At 35.8% G+C, this 22,457-nt stretch overlaps 3 protein-coding genes and 1 pseudogene across 3 annotated transcripts; 2 read left to right on the top strand and 2 right to left on the bottom strand.

The window, feature by feature from the left end:
• Positions 1-1,202: 1,202 nt before the first annotated feature.
• On the bottom strand, positions 1,203-1,625 carry LOC141666187 (uncharacterized). The gene has a single exon (XM_074472184.1). It carries the CDS (start codon positions 1,623-1,625, stop codon positions 1,203-1,205), a length of 423 nt encoding a protein of 140 aa, XP_074328285.1.
• Positions 1,626-2,203: 578 nt separating this feature from the next.
• LOC141666188 (purine permease 3-like) lies at positions 2,204-3,228 on the top strand (annotated as a pseudogene).
• Positions 3,229-9,529: 6,301 nt separating this feature from the next.
• Positions 9,530-11,530, bottom strand: LOC141667249 (2-oxoglutarate-dependent dioxygenase 19-like). The gene is made up of 4 exons (XM_074473660.1): positions 11,259-11,530; positions 10,912-11,156; positions 10,436-10,763; positions 9,530-10,121 (listed from the first exon to the last, which is right to left on the bottom strand). The coding sequence occupies exons 1-4, from the start codon at positions 11,487-11,489 to the stop codon at positions 9,876-9,878; spliced, it is 1,050 nt and encodes a 349-aa protein (XP_074329761.1). The 5' UTR covers positions 11,490-11,530; the 3' UTR covers positions 9,530-9,875.
• Positions 11,531-19,936: 8,406 nt separating this feature from the next.
• LOC141666189 (uncharacterized) lies at positions 19,937-21,550 on the top strand. Its single transcript, XM_074472185.1, has 2 exons — positions 19,937-20,720; positions 20,808-21,550. The coding sequence occupies exons 1-2, from the start codon at positions 19,937-19,939 to the stop codon at positions 21,548-21,550; spliced, it is 1,527 nt and encodes a 508-aa protein (XP_074328286.1).
• The last annotated feature ends 907 nt before the right edge of the window (positions 21,551-22,457 follow it).

Consider the following 22,457-nt stretch of genomic DNA (forward strand, 5'->3'; position numbering starts at 1 on the left):
ATGCAAATGCCACAACCTCCCAATATTATATGAATTTGATAACAGACATCTCGGTTTCACAGTTTCAATCAAAAATTTATATAGCCTGTTTGGAGACCTCTTGAATTTCATGAGCAACTTTTCACATTCATCAAAGAAGAGCGAATAGAAAAGACAATGAAACAGCAAGAAGCCAGAGAAGAAGAGGAACTCGAGACAAAAGCAGAGTTCAGTGTTATAATTATGGGATATATGGACACTTCGCAGCCGAGTATAGAAAACCAAAGAAGCACAGAGAGCAAAGGTAGGAGGTGAACATTACATAGGTGGAGGACGAAGAACCGGCTTTGTTATTGGCCAGTCGTGACAAAGAAGAAGGAGATGTAATGCTACTTAACAAAAAACAGGTAATACATGCACTCACGACCAACTGTGATCGAAAACAAGCGGAGTCCAATCTATGGTATCTTGATAATGGTGCAAGTAATCATATGACATGATATAAGTCGAAGTTTTCTGATAGACAATGGCTCCTCGGTAAATATTCTTTTCAATCCACTCTACGAGTTCGGGCACAAATTAGTTCCAATCCAAGGGACCCTGTACCTACCTGACACATTCGAAACTGCTCCCAACCAAGTCACTTATGTCATCAAGTTCCACGTCATCAATACTCCTTCGTCCTACAATGGAATAATTGGACGGTCAGTTTTAACTAGGATGCAAGTGATAACTTCAATCTCCCATCTCAAGATCAAGTTCCCAACCCCGACCGGAGTCGGAGAAATAAAAGGAGATTATGGAATTGCTGAAACATGCTACAGTCAGGGCTTAGTAATGGCAAAAACTCACCCGAATAACAAAAGGAAGGCCACAGTCCTTCGAAAATAGCAAAGTATCAAGAAACACCGCCCACGCCAAAGGGAAAAATCAACAAAAGAAGTGCAGATCATTGAATTAAGTCCGGATCCAAAAGCAACCAAACCAAGTTCGGAAAAACTGAAAAGCAACCAGGTCATGGTAGTCACCGAGGCGAATCCAGTCCGGGACCAAGCCAGTCCTACCATTCAAGCAATAAAAAAAGATTAAAAAAAAGTTAACACCTCCTTGAAGAAGAACTCCGAAGCCCGAATACCTCCTCCTTGGTGAACAGCAGCTTCTTGTCTTCACTTTCTCTACTGATCCATTCTTCTTTGGTAATGAGTAGTTGACTCTCATTTGTTTCAGTTTTTCCTTTCAATCTTTCTTTGTGCTTTCAGAGAAGCAACCGCTTCCTCCACCGTCATCTTGTCCAAATCCACGAATTGTTCAATAGTGGATGTGATCTGAGGAAATTTCTTTGGCACTGATCTAAGTAATTTTTTAACTACATAAGATTCAGACACTTCTTCTCCCAATACTCTTATATTGGTTACCAGCCCATTCAACCGCATACAGATGTCATCTACTAGCTCACTTTCTTTCATACTAAGTGATTCAAAATCTGCCTTCATCTTTTGTATCCTGGCCGCCTTGACACGATCGGCTTCTTGACACATTATTTTGAGTGCATCCCATGCCTCCTTGGATGTCCTTTTTGCAGCGAAAGAGAGCAACATTTCTTCTGGTATAGCGTGGTATATCATGGCCAACGCTATCTTATCCATTCTCTTGTCGATCGCTGCCTGGGATCGCTAGGTTCCACAGCATCCCACATCCTATGCGCCTGCATGAACACCATCATTTTCATCACCCAACCTGTGTAATTTTCTTTTGTCAGCATTGGGTAATTCAGTCCAAACGAATGATTCTTCACTTTGTTTGTCTCCGATGTTGTCATCTTTGGCATGTACTTTGTCATTCACCTTGCACCAGGCTCTGATACCAATTCTAGGATTCTTACCTGCAATCTTATATGTATATTAAGTGTATAATATAAAACTGAGAAAAGAATGTAAACACACAGTACATGCAGGTCCAAGACACACTGTTTATTGATAACTCTAATCAAGGATATAAAAGAAAACCACCTCGAGCACTACTACCACTACACTCAATCCTATAAAAACTCAACTGCTAGCACGACTAAGACTCACACGACCAGTTCAATGGCTAAGACTGCCGCACAAACTAAAATAGATAATTTATTAACAACAAAATTCAGATAAAAAGTTAACACATACCTATTCAACATTTTTTTGTGCCTTGCAGTTTTTTCGAGTTGCTAAAATTATCGGTTTATGAAATGGCCATAACCGGTACAGATAGTAGAACAGATTACAATGACGAAGGAATGTGCAAATCCTTGAAGAAGCTTCTCCTAGTCTTGAACAGCGTGATGTTAAGCCTAGCTGGATTTCTTTTTCTCTTTATCCCTATCATAATCTCTGATCTGTATCGTCGAAATAAGGGAATTCCAGGGACAAAACTCGTGTCCATTAGACCTTTTTTAATCATTCCCTGTGCTATTATAGGTATTCTCACCGGTGCTGATGATTATATGTAGTCCTATGGCGTGTCTCTGCTTCGTATATCGACCTTGCACTTATAATTGCTACACAGTTGGCGTTTACTGCTAGTTTTTCCTTTCTTCTGGTGAAGTAAAAGTTTACCAGCTTCACCATAAATGCTGTTTTCTTGTTATGTGTTGGTTCTGTTGTTCTTGCATTCCATACTAGCTCTGATCGTCCTGCTAATGAGTCCAATAAGAAATACTACTTAGGCTTCTTTATGACTCTTGAAGCAGCTGCATTGGATGGATTTGTACAACCTGCATTCGAGTTAGTGTGCAAGAAGGCTAAACAACATATAAATTATTCGGTAGTCATGGAGATGCAGGTGATCATGTCATTCTCTGCCACTGCTATTTGTGTAATAGGCATACTTGTGAACCATGACTTCAGGGTATATCTAATGACTCGTAGATTAAGAAAAGATGCTTGTGCTCTAAAATTGCAGGAAATTACAAGAGAAGCAGAGGAGTTTGACCTTGGAATATCGATGTATTATTTTATTCTAATCTTTGACACAGTCCTCTGGCAGATGTTCTTCCTGGGAGTTATAAGAGTCATTTTCTGTAGTTCTTCTTTGCTTTCAGTGACAGACACCTTGGCAATTTTATTCTTGCCCCACAACTTCCAAGTTGAGAAGGTGATATGTCTAACTCTGTGTCCATGGGGTTTCATGTCCTACTTCTATGGCGAGTTCCAACATACTAAGAACAAGAAGGGAGCTTCAAATCTTGAATTCTCACAGTGCAATTTACCCTGATCTTGCAAGCATGGAACAATTTGTCCCGCGTATCAAATAGTTTATTTGTGTTGTGGCCTGTTGAACAAGTCACTACTCTCAGTCCAAGAGCAGTTTTTAACGAATGAATATGCTGTCTAGGCTATAAAAAATATGTATTTTTTCTGTTGCTCAGTGACTTGGTACACCTGTGAAAACAATCTGCGATTAATACAAATAATCAAACAAGTGTGTGCGTGAGTAAACGAAATCAAACAGAGGAAGAAAAGATATAAACAGAAGAGAGATCCTTGAGTCCAGTTGAAACTGTCTCCTTAAAGCTATTTCGCCTCTCACCGTATGTGCGAGTCGATAGACTCCCAGGATAAAACGAGGTAGTGGTGGCGTTACGGATAACGAGCACCTTCAGCGAGCTTGAACGGGCACGAAACTATCACCGAGAGAGAGAGATTTGTGTTTAGAGGCGAATATATTTTTGGTGTGTCTAACCCTAACGCCTTAGAGGTGTTTATATAGGTGTAGATAGACTTGTGCGCTACTCTTTTCCATAATTAAATATCATTAATTATGGAATCGGTGTAATACTTGCAAGCTACTCTATTCCATAAATAATCTGAAACAGAATCAGATTAAATATATCAAGACATACACCATATCAATTAATCTGAAACAAAATCAAATTAATTTATGCCATAATATTGTAGCCAAATTCTAATGGAAAATAATAATTTCCATTATTAAGAGAATATCATCATATCTCACACATCTTTTAGTCATAATGCTCAAAAATATGACTTACCAATATGGGACTTGTACCCATATTTTCCAACAATCCCCCACATGGGTGAGATTGGTGATCTTAGTAGCACACACCAGACAGACAGACAGATAGACACGGAGTTTGACTTGGTGATAGTTTCTTCGATCAGATATAGCATACGATAGGTAGAGAATGCTCCTTGAACCTTCGCTCGAGTAAGCATACCGACTTTACTGGTAGACAGTAGACGTGCTTGTCCTTGAACTGTTCGACCGTTTATGTAAACGATGATATACTTATCACTATATCGTTTCTGACTCGTTCAGCTCTCATGAGTATGTCCATTTTGGCCATGGAACATCGTCCTGGTTCTGCAGAAGTTTCTAAAGAATTATGCCTCACAATTCTCCTTTGAAGCGGCCCTACTTCTCTCCCACATAGGTGATCTTTATCTTATAGAGTAACCCGCGTTTACTCAACTGAATTCCATGCATTCACTCCTGAGCTCCATGTATTCATCAAAGATCATTAAAGGCTCAAAGCTTAACCTCGTACCTTACGGGTCTCACTGTTTCCTCATCATAGGAACAGGCCAGGGGTTACCCCCACAGTGATTTGGTCATCATGATTTAGTTGTCCCATTGAACCAAGTTCTTGGGATCTCCAGTCAGCAATGGTTGGGTGTCCACCATGATGTCGTTAAGCAATACGCTTAAGGCCCATCCCTCTCGATCATTTCTCAACCACTTCTCTTGATAACCCTTTGGTTAGTGGATCCGCGATATTATCCTTTGACGGTATATAGTCAATAGTGATAATTCCGGTTGAGATCAATTGTCTAATGGAACTGTGTCGTCGTCGTATATGACGAGACTTTCCATTATACATCGTGCTCTGTGCTCTGCCAATAGCGGATTGACCATCACAGTGAATCCCTATTGCAGTTACAGGCTTTGGCCATTTTGGAATATCCTCCAGAAACTGACGTAGATATTCAGCCTCTTCGGCGCATTTATCTAGTGCCATAAACTCAGCTTCCATCGTGGAATGAGTTATCACCGTTTGTTTTGAGGATTTCCATGATATTGCCGCTCCAGCTAATGTAAACACATAGCCACTCGTAGACTTAAGTGCTTTCTTGCTAGATATCCAATTTGCGTCAGTATATCCTTCTAATACTGCTGGGTATCTGCCATAGTGCAGTCCATAGTCTCGAGTTCCCCTCAAGTACCTTAGTACCCTTATAATCGCTTTCCAGTGATCAGCTCCCGGATTACTCGTAAACCTACTCAACTTGCTAATTGAGTATGCAATGTCTGGTCTTGTACAACTCATGAGGTACATCAGACTACCAATTATCCTCGAGTATTCCAATTGGGAAACAGCTACACCTTTGTTCTTGGATAGGTGCAAAGTCATATCCACAGGTGTCCTAGCTTTCTCAAAGTCATCCTTAAGAAACTTCTCAAGGATCTTGTCAACATAATGTGGTTGACTTAATACGATACCCTCTGATGTTCTAGAAATTTGAATTCCCAGAATTACATTTGCTAGTCCCATATCTTTCATGTCGAACCTTGATTTCAACATGTCCTTTGTAGATTTGATAACTTTATCATTGCTTCCAGCAATAAGTAGATCATCTACATATAGTGTCATCATGAAATTGCCATTGTCATTCTCCTTGACATAGCTGTTCTCGTTATCCTTGTAATAGGCACAGCTATCACATTCATTGATTTTGAAACCATTGGCCAGCACGACCTCATCAAATTTTTCATGCCATTTCATAGGCGCTTGTTTCAAACCATACAATGATTTCACCAATCTACACACTTTCCTTTCTTGTCCTGGGACAACAAACCCTTCAGGTTATTCCATATAGATTTCTTCATCTATATCTCCATTTAGGAAAGCTGTTTTCACATCCATTTGATGTACAGTTAGATTATGCATTGCAGCAATAACAAACATCATCCTTATGGACGTTATTCTCGTTACAGGAGAATATGTATCAAAGTAATCAAGGCCTTTTTGTTGCTTGTATCCTTTAATTACAAGTCTGGCCTTATACTTATCAATAGTGCCATCAGTTTTCAACTTCTTCTTGAAAACCCACTTGCTACCTAATGGTTTGCAACCAGTTGGCAAGTCCACTAATTCCCAAGTATGATTTTGCATAATTGAATCAACTTCATTCTTGATGGCCTCTTTCCACATAGGCCCATCAGGTGAGGTAACCGCCTCCTTATAAGTTTTTGGGTCACCTTCTTCGAGCAAATAGGTCATAAAATCAGACCCATAGGATTTCTCCGTTCGTTGTCTTTTGCTCCTTCTCACTACCTCCACATTTTCGTCTTCACTTTCGTCACTCTCATTATCGTCATCTACAGACTCATGAGATCGTTTAGACGTCGTAGGTTGTTGGTTTCCTGGATTACAGGGAAACATCGTCTCAAAAAATGAGGCATTCCTTGATTCCATAATGGTATTCTTTTGAATATCAGGAATCTTGGATTCATGAACAAGAAACCGATATGCAGTGCTGTGTGGAGGATATCCGATGAAGACACAATCCACAGTCTTAGGACCTATCTTCACCTTCTTCGGTGTAGGGATCAGTACCTTTGCAAGGCACCCCCACACTTTCAGGTGTTGGTAACTTGGTTTCTTTTTCTTCCACATTTCATAAGGACTTACATCCTTATTCTTGTGCATCGTAATATTTAAAATATTATTTGCGCTTAAGATGGCTTCTCCCCACATCGATTGTGGGAGCCCAGAGCTTAACAACATCGCATTCATCATCTCTTTCAAAGTGCGATTCTTCCTTTCCGCCACACCATTTGACTGAGGGGAGTATGGTGCAGTGACCTCATGGATTATACCATGTTGTGAACAGAATTCCCCAAACGGTTCAACATATTCACCTCCACGATCACTTCGTATCATTTTGATTTTCTCAGTTTGTTGTGTCTCAACTTCTTCCTTATAGATTTTAAATTTATATATAGCTTCGTCTTTGCTTTTCAACAAATATACATAGCAGTATTTTGTACAATCATCAATGAATGTAATAAAATACTTGTTTCCTCCTCTTGTTGGAGCGAATTTTAAATCACATATGTCGCTATGTATTAGGTCTAGCACTTTGGTGTTCCTTTCCACACGTTTAAATGATGATCTCGTTAATTTTGCCTCAACACAAGTCTCACACTTATGTTTTGGATCGATAGTAAGTTTAGGTATGTATTCTTTTGCACTTAAACGTCGTAAAGTGTCATAATTTACATGTCCTAATCTAGCATGCCATAAATTAGGAGACTCAAGCAAGTAAGCAGAAGAATTCTTCATTTCATTATCGTCCTTAACGGACATTACATTGAGCTTAAAAAGCCCATCAGTTAAATAACCCTTGCCTACAAACATACCACTCTTAGACAAAATAACTTTATCTGACTCTATTACAATGCGAAAGCCATGCTTATTCAACAGAGAACCAGACACAAGGTTCTTGCGAATATCAGGCACATAAAGTACATTCTTCAAAGTCAGATTCTTCCCAGAGGTCATCTTCAGGATCACCGTGCCTTCACCCTCAATGGTAGAAGTTGCTGAATTCCCCATGTAGAGCTTCTCACCGACATCGGAAGCTTTGAGGCTAGAGAAAACCGCCTTGTCTGAGCAAACATGCCTAGTAGCACCAGTATCAATCCACCATTCACGTGGATTAGAACCGACCAGGTACACTTCAGAGACCGTAGCACAGAGGTCTATGTCACCCATCTCCTTGGAGATATTCTCTACCATGTTTGCTTCTTTCTTCTTGTTGGGCTTCTTGGGCTTCTTGCAGTCAGAAGACCTATGACCAACTTTATCACAGTTGTAGCACTTCCCTTGAAATTTCGACTTCGAAATCCCTCCCTTGGGTGCCAGCTTTGCCCCTTTACCAGTTTTAGCCTTCTTGGGCTTGGAGCTTTGAGCATGCTCCACCATATTTGCCTTCTCAGTGGCAGCATTAACTTTCTTCTCGGACCCTCTGTTGTCTTCTTCAATACGAAGTCTAACAATAAGATCCTCCATAGACATCTCCTTTCGCTTGTGCTTAAGGTAGTTCTTGAAATCTTTCCATCCAGGTGGAAGCTTTTCAATAACAGCAGCAACTTGGAAAGACTCACTTATGACCATTCCCTCAGCATGAATGTCATGAATGATCACCTGCAGTTCCTGCACCTGACTGACCACAGTCTTAGAGTCTGCCATCTTATAATCAAGAAGGCGGCCAACAATCCACTTCTTTGCCCCAGCGTCCTCGGTTTTATACTTATGGTCAAGTGACTCCCATAAGCCCTTAGTTGTTGGCTTCGCGCTATATACGTTATACAACGAGTCAGACAAACAATTTAACACATAGTTCCGACAGATGTAGTCGGAGTGCTTCCAAGCATCAGCAGCATACACAGTCTGCATGTTACTCTCAGCAGTGAGCAACGGTGGTTCTTCCTTAAGGAAGCGATCCATATACAACGTGGTCAGATAAAAGTGCATCTTTTGTTGCCAATGTTTGAAGTTCGTTCCGTTGAACTTCTCAGGGTTTTCAGCATGTGCAGCAGGCACCGTTGGCATAACAGGTGCAGCAGGCACCACGGGTGGAACAGATGGTACGTGCGTCTGTACTACAGGTGTATGCACACCAGTAGGCACCGCAGGTATGATCGGAGGAGTGAATCCTGCCGATATCTGTCCAAGAGGAACACTAAACTGTCCAATGACAGTGTGTCCCACAGGCACATGTCCCGAAGGCATATGTCCAACAGGCGTTTGACCCCCATCAGATCGTACGATCCATGCGTTAGGGTTAATCGGCTGCTGGTAAACCCCATCAGATCCAGTGATCTGTGCGTTGGGATCAGCCGTCATGTTCATCGAATCGTTCACAGTTTGGTTCTCCATCGATCTGTTACTCAACAAAACAAGAAGATTCAGATGTATCAGTCACAGATGTATATAAAATAAATAGCTTTAAGATTGTGAAAACAATCTGCGATTAATACAAATAATCAAACAAGTGTGTGCGTGAGTAAACGAAATCAAACGGAGGAAGAAAAGATATAAACATAAGAGAGATCCTCGAGTCCAGTTGAAACTGTCTCCTTAAAGCTATTTCGCCTCTCACCGTATGTGCGAGTCGATAGCCTCCCAGGATAAAACGAGGGAGCGGTGGCGTTACGGATAACGAGCACCTTCAGCGAGCTTGAACGGGCACGAAACTATCACCGAGAGAGAGAGATTTGTGTTTAGAGGCGAATATGTTTTTGGTGTGTCTAACCCTAACGCCTTAGAGGTGTTTATATAGGTGTAGATAGACTTGTGCGCTACTCTTTTCCATAATTAAATATCATTAATTATGGAATCGGTGTAATACTTGCAAGTTACTCTATTCCATAAATAATCTGAAACAGAATCAGATTAAATATATCAAGACATACACCATATCAATTAATCTGAAACAAAATCAAATTAATTTATGCCATAATACTTGAGCCAAATTCTAATGGAAAATAATAATTTCCATTATTAAGAGAATATCATCATATCTCACACATCTTTTAGTCATAATGCTCAAAAATATGACTTACCAATATGGGACTTATACCCATATTTTCCAACAACACCTTCAGTCATATTTGCCTAATTTTTCTTTATTAATCCTTTTATTTTGAGAGAAGCTGGAGAAATTTTATTACCAAACAGAGTGTTCAAGAACAGGTTCCTCTCACCACTTGTTACTCGAGGAAAGAGGGATAACCACTAGAGATAACTCTAATCCATGATTATTACATAGAACTGTGACTTTAATACTTCTTAGATCATGAAAGGGGCATACCATCTTCCCTACAATCGAGCTTCAGATTCTAACCAAATCCAATGAGGTTACAGCATTTTGTGTGCTGCTTTGGTCGGCTATTAGGTAATCTCCATATTTCATTCCTCGATAAGCTGGTGGATCAATATTGTCGCAAACAAACTTTGGTGCAGGAACCACATAATTATTCACCTCAGGTCCGTAAGTAGTGGCTATAGACAACCTTACAGTCTCACAATTCAGTGTGGCCCTGTGTACAAGACTCTTGTATTTTCCATTTGTCAATACCTACAAACAAGAAAATGAAATGCATAAGATTTTTAGTAGGAAATCAAACCCAGTCTTTTCACCATAGATATGAATATGATGCAATTTCATGCTTATCAGAGGTCTATCTTTTCTTTTCTTTTTTCAAACTGCACAAGAATCTCGATCAATGAATATTTGATAAATGATAAACAATATTCTCGTCATATAATGTTTTGTCCCTGTCCCAACATAATAGTAATAGCGTATTTTTTAATATCTCAACAAATGAATTCAGTTTTCCAGTCTCAATGGTATTCATTTATGTAGTTTGATAAGTTGAGCAGTTTATTTACCTCCATCTGATCTCCAAGGTTAACCATCAAGTGGTTCTTGTGAGGAATAACATTAAACCACTTTCCTTTTTGTTGTATCTGAAGGCCAGCAACTCCGTTCGAAGCTAGTATGGTAAACAGCCCGAAGTCGGTATGAGGAGGTATACCAATCGCAAGTTCAGGCTGGGGACATGGCCGGTATCTGTTAGTTGCAAGAAATTCTACGCTCTTGTTCATCTCAGCTACATCGTATAAATAGGATTCTTCAACTTCTAAGCTCTTTGAAACTCCTCCAAGCAATTTCTTCATCAGCTCTCTTTGTTTTGTACATAACTCCAGCAATATCTCACTGTTACATGCATCGTACAGGCATATAATTAAGGGGACAATCGATTCTATTAAACATAGCTTATCAAAATAGCTAGATACGGACTTCAATAATCTTAATGATCCGTTTTTGCGAAAAAGTACGAGGTCGATCAAGAATGAATACATACCTGAAACCTGCAGGTTTATGAGGAGAGTTGAAATCAGGGTGTACAGAGAGTTTTAAATAATCTCTCCAGAAGCGTACTTTATCATAGCGCGTGGAGAAATTATTGCTACCAAACCTGATTCGATCCAGAACACCCTTGGTCGTAATCTTAAACTCTTGTTTTTCATCATCAGACATCAAATTAAACTCTTCCCATTTCTCGAACAAAGTTTCGTATAGTTTTTCTGATATGCCATGGTTCTTTACCTGTGAATCATTTTGACATTATCAGTATCAGAAATGTGCAACTTGTACAAGAACAATTCATAAAAAGACACCAACTTAAACAGTAAACGAAAACAGTCGTACCAGGAAAAAGCTCCAATCTCGACATGCTTTTCCAAGTTCGTAAACACATTTATGTTGCTGATCAGGGTCCTCGGATATCAGGAGCGAGTAATCGATAATCGGGATGCAGTCACCTGGTAATCCATTAGAATCTTCAGGGTTCTTGAAATAAGCATAGTTGGATGGGATAGCAGTCTGTTTGTTTCCATTTTCTACCAGCTTTTGGTCTATGCTTTGGATTGGTGAAGCCATAGGTTACAAATGGAGACTTCAAGGGCAATATTACAAATGAATGTGCATTGATTTCTTATGCGTTTAATGCTAGTAAGTAGTCAGTCACATCGGAGTGCAGAGACAAGCGGTATTCAACTGCTCGCAACAGAATCGAATTTTGTCGATAATCGCGAAACATGTATTGGTTCTGATTTAAATTTTAACAATCGCTTATTCGCAATTTGGATGCGGTTTTAAATTTTTTAAAAATGCAAAATCGCAACCTCAACCGCAAACCGCAACATATATTTATAATAAAATTTATTTTCAAAAATATACTTGATATCATATAAATTAATAAATAAACACATTTAATATTTGTAAAAGTCATTCCCTAATATTCTAAAATTAATTGACTTTGGTTAATACTTAAGTTTATAGTTTTTTTCATACTGATATAGCTTCATCGTACTAACTAAGATGCAAAATTTGCAACATAATTTTTATGTTTCCAATTTTGCATACTATGCGTATTTTGTTATATTTTTAGTATTCTTGCTATGCACCGAGTATTAGTTTGTATTTTACTTTTAAATGTAAATTTATTGGGTAATTTAAACTAAAATTTATTAATGTTCCGGATTTAGTTCTTCTTGTTAATTATAAATTATTTTATAATAAGTGATTGAACCGCAAAGTAATCCGCAATAATCGCAAATTCGCAACCGCAATTGACGTGCTTAACCGCAATCACATTTGCGGTTACGGATGACAATTTTCAAAAAACGAATGCGGTTTCCGATGACAATTTCCAAAAACCGCTCTTCGCGGTTTATTTCGACTTTTACCTTTAAACCGATCTGATCCGATCCGAACCGCATACACCCATAACTCACATGACTTCAATTCTCGCTCGCCTCGAGATTTTATAAGAACAGATACTCATTTGTAACGCAACAAGTCATATTTGTCAAAAAAAAAGTACTCATCCACTTAAATTAGATTACTACACTAATGAATTTTATATTATTATAATGATTTCTAATATTACTTCCTAACGCTATTTTCATAATAATATTATTGTGAATTATTTGTGTTACATATTATCTTCACAAATAATGACAGGCGTGAATTCTATTGTTAAGAATAAAAGTACAACCAAAGCAGGTGAGTCTGAGACAATTGCATTACATAACCAGCTGGTATCGCTAAAGCAACCATTAAAGCAGTATATTTTTATGCACCAACTACATATATAATTTGAATGTTTCTTTTCATGCATCACCAAATCCAGATTTAGTATATCTTGTCCATTTTTGTTTAGAGCCATGTTGGGTCAAAGTTGCCAACTTGACCATGTAAATCTCCAATTTCTACATCTATGCTCAGTTTAAATATGATGGATCAATTTGATCAAATTTTGAATGAAGGTTATACCTATCAAATAATTGAAAAAATAATAACAAATATTTCATTAAAGTACATTTAGTCTATTTTTACCAAACTGAAAAAAGTAATAAAAAATATACCATTTAAATGTACATTTAGTGTATTTTAAATGTAACTTTCAGAATTACAAAGAATTAATGGATAATTTTTAATATTTTGAGTCAAAAAATGATAAATTTGATTTCTAGAGAATTAAAATGAATATCAAATTAGGGACAGAAATAATATTATCTATTATACATTTTCTGTTAAAGAACGTAAAAAGGTTTGATTCTAAAAGATAAAACAGTAAAATAAAGCGACAGTGTTAGGTTACTCACAAATACAACATTAAAGCTTTTCTGAAAGGTAATAAATTTACTAATAAAGATCATACCAAATTAAAAACAATTAAAATTAAACAAGAATGTGATAAATTACAACGTATCAGAACTTGCTTCATTGAAGCTATAATAGTTTACTAGTATATAATCGTCTGATGCACGGTTATTTTTATCATATATATTATAAATTCTAATTTTAATTATACCTTTTAGAAAATACTAATTTTTTTTATAATTTTAATATGTTGCCGACAAGATTCAACCCTTAAATCTTTTAAATAATATTAATTTTTTAGAATAAATCTACAGTCAAGAACGACCGACAACCAAAATTTTAATATTTCGTCGTTAATATAATAGTATAGAGAGGAACATAATATAAGTGTCCTAATTTAAATATAATAGAATTGATAGACGATTAATTTTAGGTATGTTGTTTAAAATATAATATTAAGTGTCATAGTATAAGTCTGCTATTTTCAATACTAGAAATATGGCATCAGACATCGGTTCAGAACCGATATAAAAAAAAACTGAACTGATGTCTTCGCGTGTCATGTTAAATGTCATCATCCTTTGACATCGGTTAACAGCCGATGTCTGTTACTGTGCTATACATCGGTTTTAAGATTAAATGTGATGTCTTTGCAACAAATTTCAGCTTATATTACAGTATTTCTAGGTGAATATGAGTATATTATAAGGTATTTATCCATTAAAATATGAAACCTACAAGCTCTATAAGCCATTTAATAAAATTCTTTCGAACAAACCGATATCAAAATAGAGACTCAACATCGGTTCACTTATTTGCCCTATGTAAAATGCAGGATTAGACATCGGTTCATTTAGACGTCCTATGTGAAATGTAGGATTAGATATCGGTTTTGTTTCTGTATCCAATGTGAAATCATTATGTTTAACATCAGTTATATTCCTAAACCGATGTGTACTCTCTACTATTTTAAAATTTAAGACATCAGCTTTTATAAACTTCCGATGTTATTTGCATTCTTTACATTGAGTTTTTTTCAGAACCGATGTCCAATGACTATTTCACATCAGATTTTTTTGTTCTTTTTCGTTTAATATTGTTTTACCTGATGTCTTTCTTATATTTTTCACATCGGTTTATAATTATCAATGTGATGTTAATGTTTTGTAATTTGCATGCCATCCTGATACTGTTCACATCCACTAGAACCAATTACATTTACAACCAAAAAAATACCAAATAATGCAACATAAACATAAAGCTACATTGATACCAAATTTCTTAACATTCAATATCCAATAAGTGGTTAATTCAGACACATTCCAAGTCTAAATTAAATATCCCAACCACAAACAATAAAATCCAAATTCACTAGTTATTATATCCAACAATCTAAACATATTTGACTTGGAACAAATATGTGAAAGGAAATCGTACACTACTACAAATCTTAACTTAGGAGACAGCACTTGTGTAGCGCTTTATATGAAGTATTTTACAAGTATATTACTATTATAGCGCTTAATATAAATAATGCTATACAAGTTAATATACAGCATAATTAAATAAAAAGAAATTAAATTAAAAATAACTAAGATTACATATGGGAAGGATGCGCTATGTAAGAATTTACTTTAACAGCATTTTCTCAATGCGTTATAGAACTATATGTGTTCTAAGTAATATTTATTTATTTTTTGATTTTTTTTATTCTTATATAGCGTTTGCATAAGTATTGTGAAAGTTAATGTATTTTAAGTCATTATTCTTATCTTTTTTAAAAATATTTGTAAAGCTTGAATAACATTAAAATAAATGTTTTGCAAGTGAATGTATTCTAAGTAATTTTTTTCATAATCCTACTTTAATACTAAGAGTCCCTTAATTTTAATAAATAAATATACTTTAACAAAAACTTCCCCAGTTCTCCTCTCCATCAAACAAAATTATCTCCCCTTCTCTCAAACAATGGCTTAACCGCCGTCTCTCTATCTCTCTTCCCATAATCATCAATATCTTTAGAAGTCATTTGTCTCACTCCACTAATCGCACGGGGATTAGGCTTATTTGCTCGTGCTGCAGGTCTGGTTGGTTGTTTCTTCTTCAAATTGGGATTGCTTCACTTGGGGTTCAATACTAGGTTTTGGTTTGGGATTAAAGGGGATTGAAATAATTTCCCAAAAGTTTTACTTATTTCCCTAATTTCAATACTTGGGTTAAATTAATTTGGGTTTCAATTAAATTTTTCTTTAATAAATTTTTCCAATTTTGTAACTGCTTCACATACTAAAGTCGAGATTATCTATGGGTTTCAGTTTTTCTCACGGGTACAAGACAATCAACAAACCTCCACTCTTGAAGAACTTCTACTAGCCTGTTTCTGAAATTAAAGGTACACAAAATTTAACAAAGACTTGCTAGTAATTGTATTTGATGTTTGTTTATGGTTGAGTGTGGCATAGATAATTTTAAGGTTAAATGTTTTTACTTGTATATTTTTACAAATCATATGTTCTAGTTTATGTTAAATATTTTATTAATCGTGGTATTTGGAATGGTTCTAATTTGACACATGTATTTCATGATAATTATAGTAAAATTATTCTTTAATTTGATTTGTACGTTGAGGCAGACCCTTCTCTAATATATGTACATAATGCCTGAGTGTGTGATAAAATGGACTTTGATCAATATGATTTAATAAAGTAGGGTAATTTTATACTATAACAAGCCTAGCTAGGTTGTTCTGACAAGTTTTAATGTTGTTAATTTAAGGTTTATGTAGCAGCTAGTCTACGTAGCTATATATGTCCAGGGAGTGATCATGTAGCTAATGTAGCTAAGTGCCTTTGCACAAAGCAAGCCAATGTAGCTTGTATGTTAAACCTAATTATGCAAAAAAACACACTCTGTTTTGCATTCTTGAGTCGTAATGGCGAGTGTTCTCTGCGTTAGTATCCATAGAATTAAAATGTGCAAGGAATTGTGAATTTAATTAAGTACTATATTGAATAAATATAACATAGATATGTTGTATTTTAAGCACCAGTTCTTCTTGAATACTCATAATGTGTGTGAGTAATTACTGTAATGTGTGTGAGATCAGTATGATTTAATAAAGTAGGGTAATTTTGTACTATAACAAGCCTAGCTAGTTTGTTCTGACAATTTTTAACGTTGTTAGTTTAAGGTTTATGTAGCAGCTAGTCTACCTAGCTATATATGTCCACGGAGTGATCATGTAGCTAAGTGCTATGCATAAAGCAAGCCCTTTGTATGTTGAACCTAATTATGCAAAAAAAACACCCTCTTCTGCATTCTTGAGTCTTAATGGCAAGTGTTCTCTGTACTAGTAGCCATAGAATTAAAATATACAAGGAATTGTGAATTTAATCAAGTACTGTATTTAATATATATATGACACAAATATGCTATATTTTAAGCACCGGTTCTTCTTAATTACTCATAATGTGTGTGAGTAATTAATGTAATGTCTGTGAGATTAATTCTAATAGGTAGTCACAAATAAGCCCGAAAGGTAGCAACTGAATATGTTTTCAATTCTGAGTTACTTTGACATAATATGCTATATCCTTCGAATGGAATTAAATATAGGCTAAAATACTATATTACCATATGAGAAAAAAGAGACACGTAACTTCACGAGGCTAGTATCTCCCAAAAAATCCAAGACAGTGATCATGCATATCAGAGTGCAAAAGAACATCTTTTTAATGACATCACATTCTATAAAGATTGTCCATAAAGTACTTCATGAAATCTTTTATTTATTTGTTAAGTTACTAAACTGAATCTTTATATTTGATAAATATTATCTCTATATTTTTTACACAATAAATTTTTGGAAGTTGCAATGCAGGGGCATCCAATGTCTAAATAACTTTTTGTAATTTTTGTAATTTTTTTAATTTTATTTTCCGTCAGAAGCCAATTCAGGTATTTGGACCAAGTATTCAGCTTTTATGTTACAAGAGAACAGGATATTGATCCTTAAACTGTTCTCTCAACTAAAAGTAGAATTAGGTATGTTCTCTAGACTTGTGTTGTTTTTTGGGTGAATGAATTAAGAAGGAACTAAAAAAAATTTGTACTATTTCTTGAGTGAAGTCTTATAATTTTCATTCCTTCCTTTATTATATTTCTAGATATATGTTAATTAGTGTATCTGGCCGGCTTCACAGTTGTTAGACGATTATTGTTACATAAAAATAGAAAGGTAAAATTAAGCAAGCTTCAAATGAATGGTCTGGCTAGTTGGTTCACAAGTAGATATCATGTGTCATTAACACAAGTGTTTATAATTTTGTTGGAAGTAGAGAAAAAATTGACAACTACTACTCCATATATAAATGAATCTCGTCAAGTTGCTAACCTAGCTATGTAAACCTTACAGTTACTGATTCTCTGTCAATACCTCATAACTTGTATTGGATTACTTTTTTTGTCAAGATTCGATGCATACATAAATAAATATTTTTCTAGATTTCTATTTGTCAATAATAATTAATTTACTCATTATGTGGTATATGAACTTTCAAGAATTAGGTCTTTTGTCACTCTCAGTAATTAATATAAAGAAAAACCTGCAAAACATAAAACCAGTTTTTTAGAATTTCGTATCATCCTATTTTAGGGACGGATGGTCCCTTTAGGCTTTGAACACAAGGGCCATGTGCAAAATCTGGAATTATAATGACCTTGTTGGCTTTTATAGTTCTTGACATGTTCAGAAGCTGTAATTTTCAATCCATTTGACAATTGTACAATTTCCAGCAGATAAAAGTTTATTGAATAATGTTTATGCTTTCTGCTTGTGTTGGTTGATAAGAGCATGCATTTGGACATAATCAAGATTCCAGAATAGTTATAATTGAACTGAAAATACTAAATTAAAATCATATTGAAATTTTGTTTAATCTCGAGATATATTTAAAAATGGGTATACCGGCTATATCAGCGTTAATTGGTCAGAATTTGTTTATTTATTTCATGAAATATATGTATGCATGTACTTAGTATCAATTTTTTCTTTGCCTTTTATACAATTAATTTGATACTAAATTGTATAACATAAAACTTCAGGTTGTATATTTATTAGTGTTCTTATGGATCGTAAATGGATAAAAGCACATCGGATGTCGGAAGAATACAAAGCTGGTGTCAAACAGTTTTGTAAGCTTGCGGCAGAAAATTCCAAGAATATTAATTTCATCTTATGCCCCTGTACGAAATGTTTGAATATTATTGAAGTTAATGGTCCAAACGAGTTGCATGACCACCTGATGTTTCATGGTTTTGAGAAAACCTATACCCGCTGGACATATCATGGGGAAGATAGAGGAGAAAATAACTTTGGTAACTTTAACTTTGATTATCAATTTGTAGATACAGTTGATACCGATTTTATGGAAGATGCTGAGGGTTGTAGTTCTAGTGTTGAAAAGGATAACCCTAACATCATTAATGATGAATTACGTGATCATCCTGATATGCATGAGGAGTTAAAGAACGATGCTGCTTTACCTTTATGGCTTGGGTGCACTAAGGCTTCTAGATTATCGGTTGTGTTGACTCTATATAACCTAAAAGTTGGTCATCAAATTTCTGATGCGTTCTTCACAGAGATGCTCACAGCTGTTAGTGAACTTTTGCCGGATGGTAATGTTCTCCATCGTAGAGCTTATGAAGCTAAACAAATGCTCAAATCCATTGCATTAGTACACAACCGAATTCATGCGTGCCCAAATGATTGTATTCTTTACCGAAAAGAGTATGAAATGTTGGATGAATGTCCAAAATGTCATTTAAAATGATTTAAGGATGGAAATTCCCCGTCCAAGGTCATGTGGTACTTCCCAATAATACCCAGACTGATGCGGTTGTATGCTAGTCCTGAAGATTCAAAACATTTAACATGGCATCACAACGGGAGAATTAAAGATGGAATGTTGAGACACCCTGCTGATTCACCTCAGTGGAAGACATTTGATGATGTACATCAGGACTTTGGGAAGGAACCAAGAAATCTTCGCTTATCACTTTCAACCGATGGAATGAATCCTCACCGTCTCCAAAGTAGTTCTCATAGTACTTGGCCTGTCATTCTAATTATTTATAACTTGGCGCCGTGGCTCTGTATGAAGCGTAAATATATGATGATGTCTACCTTAATATCTGGTCCTATACAACCTCGTAATGACATTGATGTATATTTGGCACCTTTGATTGAGGATTTGAAGCTACTATGGAAAGAGGGTATTGAAGTAGAAGATCGTTATAGAAATGATCATTTTAGGTTAAAGGTCATGTTGTTTGGAACTATAAGTGATTTTCCCGCTTATAGTAATCTATCTGGATATAGTGTGAAAGGTTATGATGCATGTTCTTTATGTGGTGATGAGACGGATAATGTCCGATTAAAGAATTGTAAGAAGTGTGTTTATATGGGGCATAGGCGGTGGTTAGACTCTAATAATAGATATAGAAATATGGCAATGGCATTCAACGGTGAAGTTGAAAAATGAGGTCCTCCTCGTATACGGTCGGGCTTTGAAGTGTTTAAAGAGGTTGAAAATATAAACATAGAGTTTGGAAAGAAATTCACAAAAGATGTTCCTTCTAAGGGTTGGAAGAAGCGTTCAATTTTCTTTGAATTGCCTTACTGGAAGGACCTTTATGTTAGACATTTTATTGATCTTATGCATGTACAAAAAAATGTGTTTGACAGCCTAATTGGTACTTTGTTGGGTGTCCCGGGTAAAACAAAAGATGGTTTGAGTGCAAGAATGGACATGATGGACATGGGAATAAGAAGCGAACTAGCCCCCGTAGAAGTTGAAGGCAAAAAACCTTATTTGCCCCCTGCAGCTCATACTCTGTCGAGGAATGAGAAAAAAATCTTATTACAAACACTACATTCTGTGAAGGTACCTGAGGGATACTCATCAAACATAAAAAATCTTGTGGATTTAAATGAACTAAAATTAAAGGGATTAAAATCCCATGATTGTCATGTCATCATGGAGAATTTGTTACCGATTGCCTTACGACCCATCTTGCCGGAAAAGGTTAGGGTAACAATCACAAAGTTGTGTTGGTTCTTCAAGTCAATAAGTAGCAAGGTCATTGATCCAAGAAGGTTATCGTATCTACAACGACAAATTGTAGAGACACTTTGTGAGGTTGAGATGTATTTCCCACCATCTTTCTTTGATATCATGGTTCACTTGACTATTCACCTGATTTATGAGACTAGGATGTGTGGTCCTGCGCGTATGAGAAGGATGTACCCAGTAGAGCGATATTTGAAAATTTTGAAAGAATATGTGATGAATAGGTCTCGACCAGAGGGTTGCATAGCAGAACGCTATCTAATAGAGGAAGCAATAGAGTTTTGGTCAGAATTTATCCCAAATGTTGATGTTATTGGTTTGCCAGTTAATCGCCACAGTGGTAGAATTGATGGTGAAGGTGTAACCGGAGGTCAACAAGTAGAGATCAATCGTGCATAATGGCATTGGGTGCATCTTTGTGTTCTACACAACACGGTTGATGTTGTTCCCTTTGTAGATCTGCATAAGAAGACTATCACCTTAGAACATCCAGAGAGAGGTGCTAATTGGATTGAAGTTGAGCACAATCGCACATTCATTGATTGGTTCAAGAATCATGTCACCAATGTGTTACTTAAAAATAGTGAATCAATATCGGATAGGATTAAATGGTTGTCAAGAGGTCCTGATTCATTTGTGTATTCTTACAAATATTATCTCATAAATGGATATACCTTTTACACAAGTGAACATGATACAACAAGCACAATGCAGAATAGTGGAGTTGTAATTACAGCAACGACACTACATCAGTCAAGTAATGACACAGATCCAGTTTTGGCTGATACCACTTATTTTGGAAGAATTAAGAATATTTGGGAGTTAGATTACGTTTGCTTTAGGGTGCCAGTTTTTGATTGCAATTGGGTTAACAATGTCGGTGGTGTACATGTTGAAGAGTCAGGGTTCATACGTGTTGATCTTACCAAGGTGGGGTATAAAGATGATTCTTTCATAATGGCATCACAAGCCCAACAGGTTTTCTATGTTACTGATCCAATTGATAAGAAGTGGTCAATTGTTGTGTTATCTAACAAGCTCAGCAACAACTATCAAGTTAGTGATGGTGTAGATGATGAAGTCGATGCCATGGATGATCCTTTTGTTAGAGCCAATATTTCCACAGCCATGAATGATGACGATGATGAATGTTATTATTCTAGGACTGATCATGACGAGGGAGAATATGTGAACCCATAATTTCTTAATGTGCATGGACACAAAAGATCAAAGCCTATTAAAAAACGCAAGCGGAAAAGTAAAGCTAAGAAATGTGTGTAAAATTTACTATAAATTTTTCTGTCAAAATAACCTTTTGTGTGTTATTTAAATATATGGTAATATTTACACTAGTTAAAAAAATCTGTCAAATTAATATTGAATTTTTTGTTATATCACTCTATGGTACTGGTCCAGCTTTCTTAGTATTCTATTAAATGCTTTTTGTTTAGGATTATGGCTTCTGGATCTGAAGGTACAAATGGCACCGATGGCACAAATGATATTGGTGTTAAACAGAAACGTGCGAGGCGTGGGATAGTAAACATGCTCAAGGTCAAGAAAGCAAGGACTAAAGGGATTATACAAAAGGTAAATAACAAATTGTAAATTTATGTTTGATAGTTAAAGTCACTGATATTGCAAATTGCTATATAAATTTCACAATACTGCCTTTTTCTACTACTTATCACTCATTATATTATTAGGTGAACTGGAATGAGTTGGGAAAACCGATTGGTAGAGATTCTATGACTCTGTCTTATTTTGTCGGATCTTATGCAAGACGAAATTTTCCAATAATATGTGAGGATTGGAGAAAAAAAGATTTAATTAATATGAAAGAAGCACTGTGGGATGAAATTAAGGTACAAAACAATAAATTTGGTTGCATATTAGATTTTATTTGGTTGTTTTATTTTATCCTGATTGCTCATACAGTAACATTTAGATTCTGCATACTGAATTATTTTCCAGTAAATTTCTTTACATACTTATGATCTATAGTTTCTTCGTTTTTTTAAAATTGGATACATATGCATTTGTGTAATATGCAGGAAACTTTTCATGGTGTTGAAGAAGAACATAAGGAAAAAATTATTTCTCGTGC

Source organism: Apium graveolens, chromosome 6, assembly GCF_009905375.1.
Source record: "Apium graveolens cultivar Ventura chromosome 6, ASM990537v1, whole genome shotgun sequence".
NCBI lineage: Eukaryota > Viridiplantae > Streptophyta > Magnoliopsida > Apiales > Apiaceae > Apium > Apium graveolens.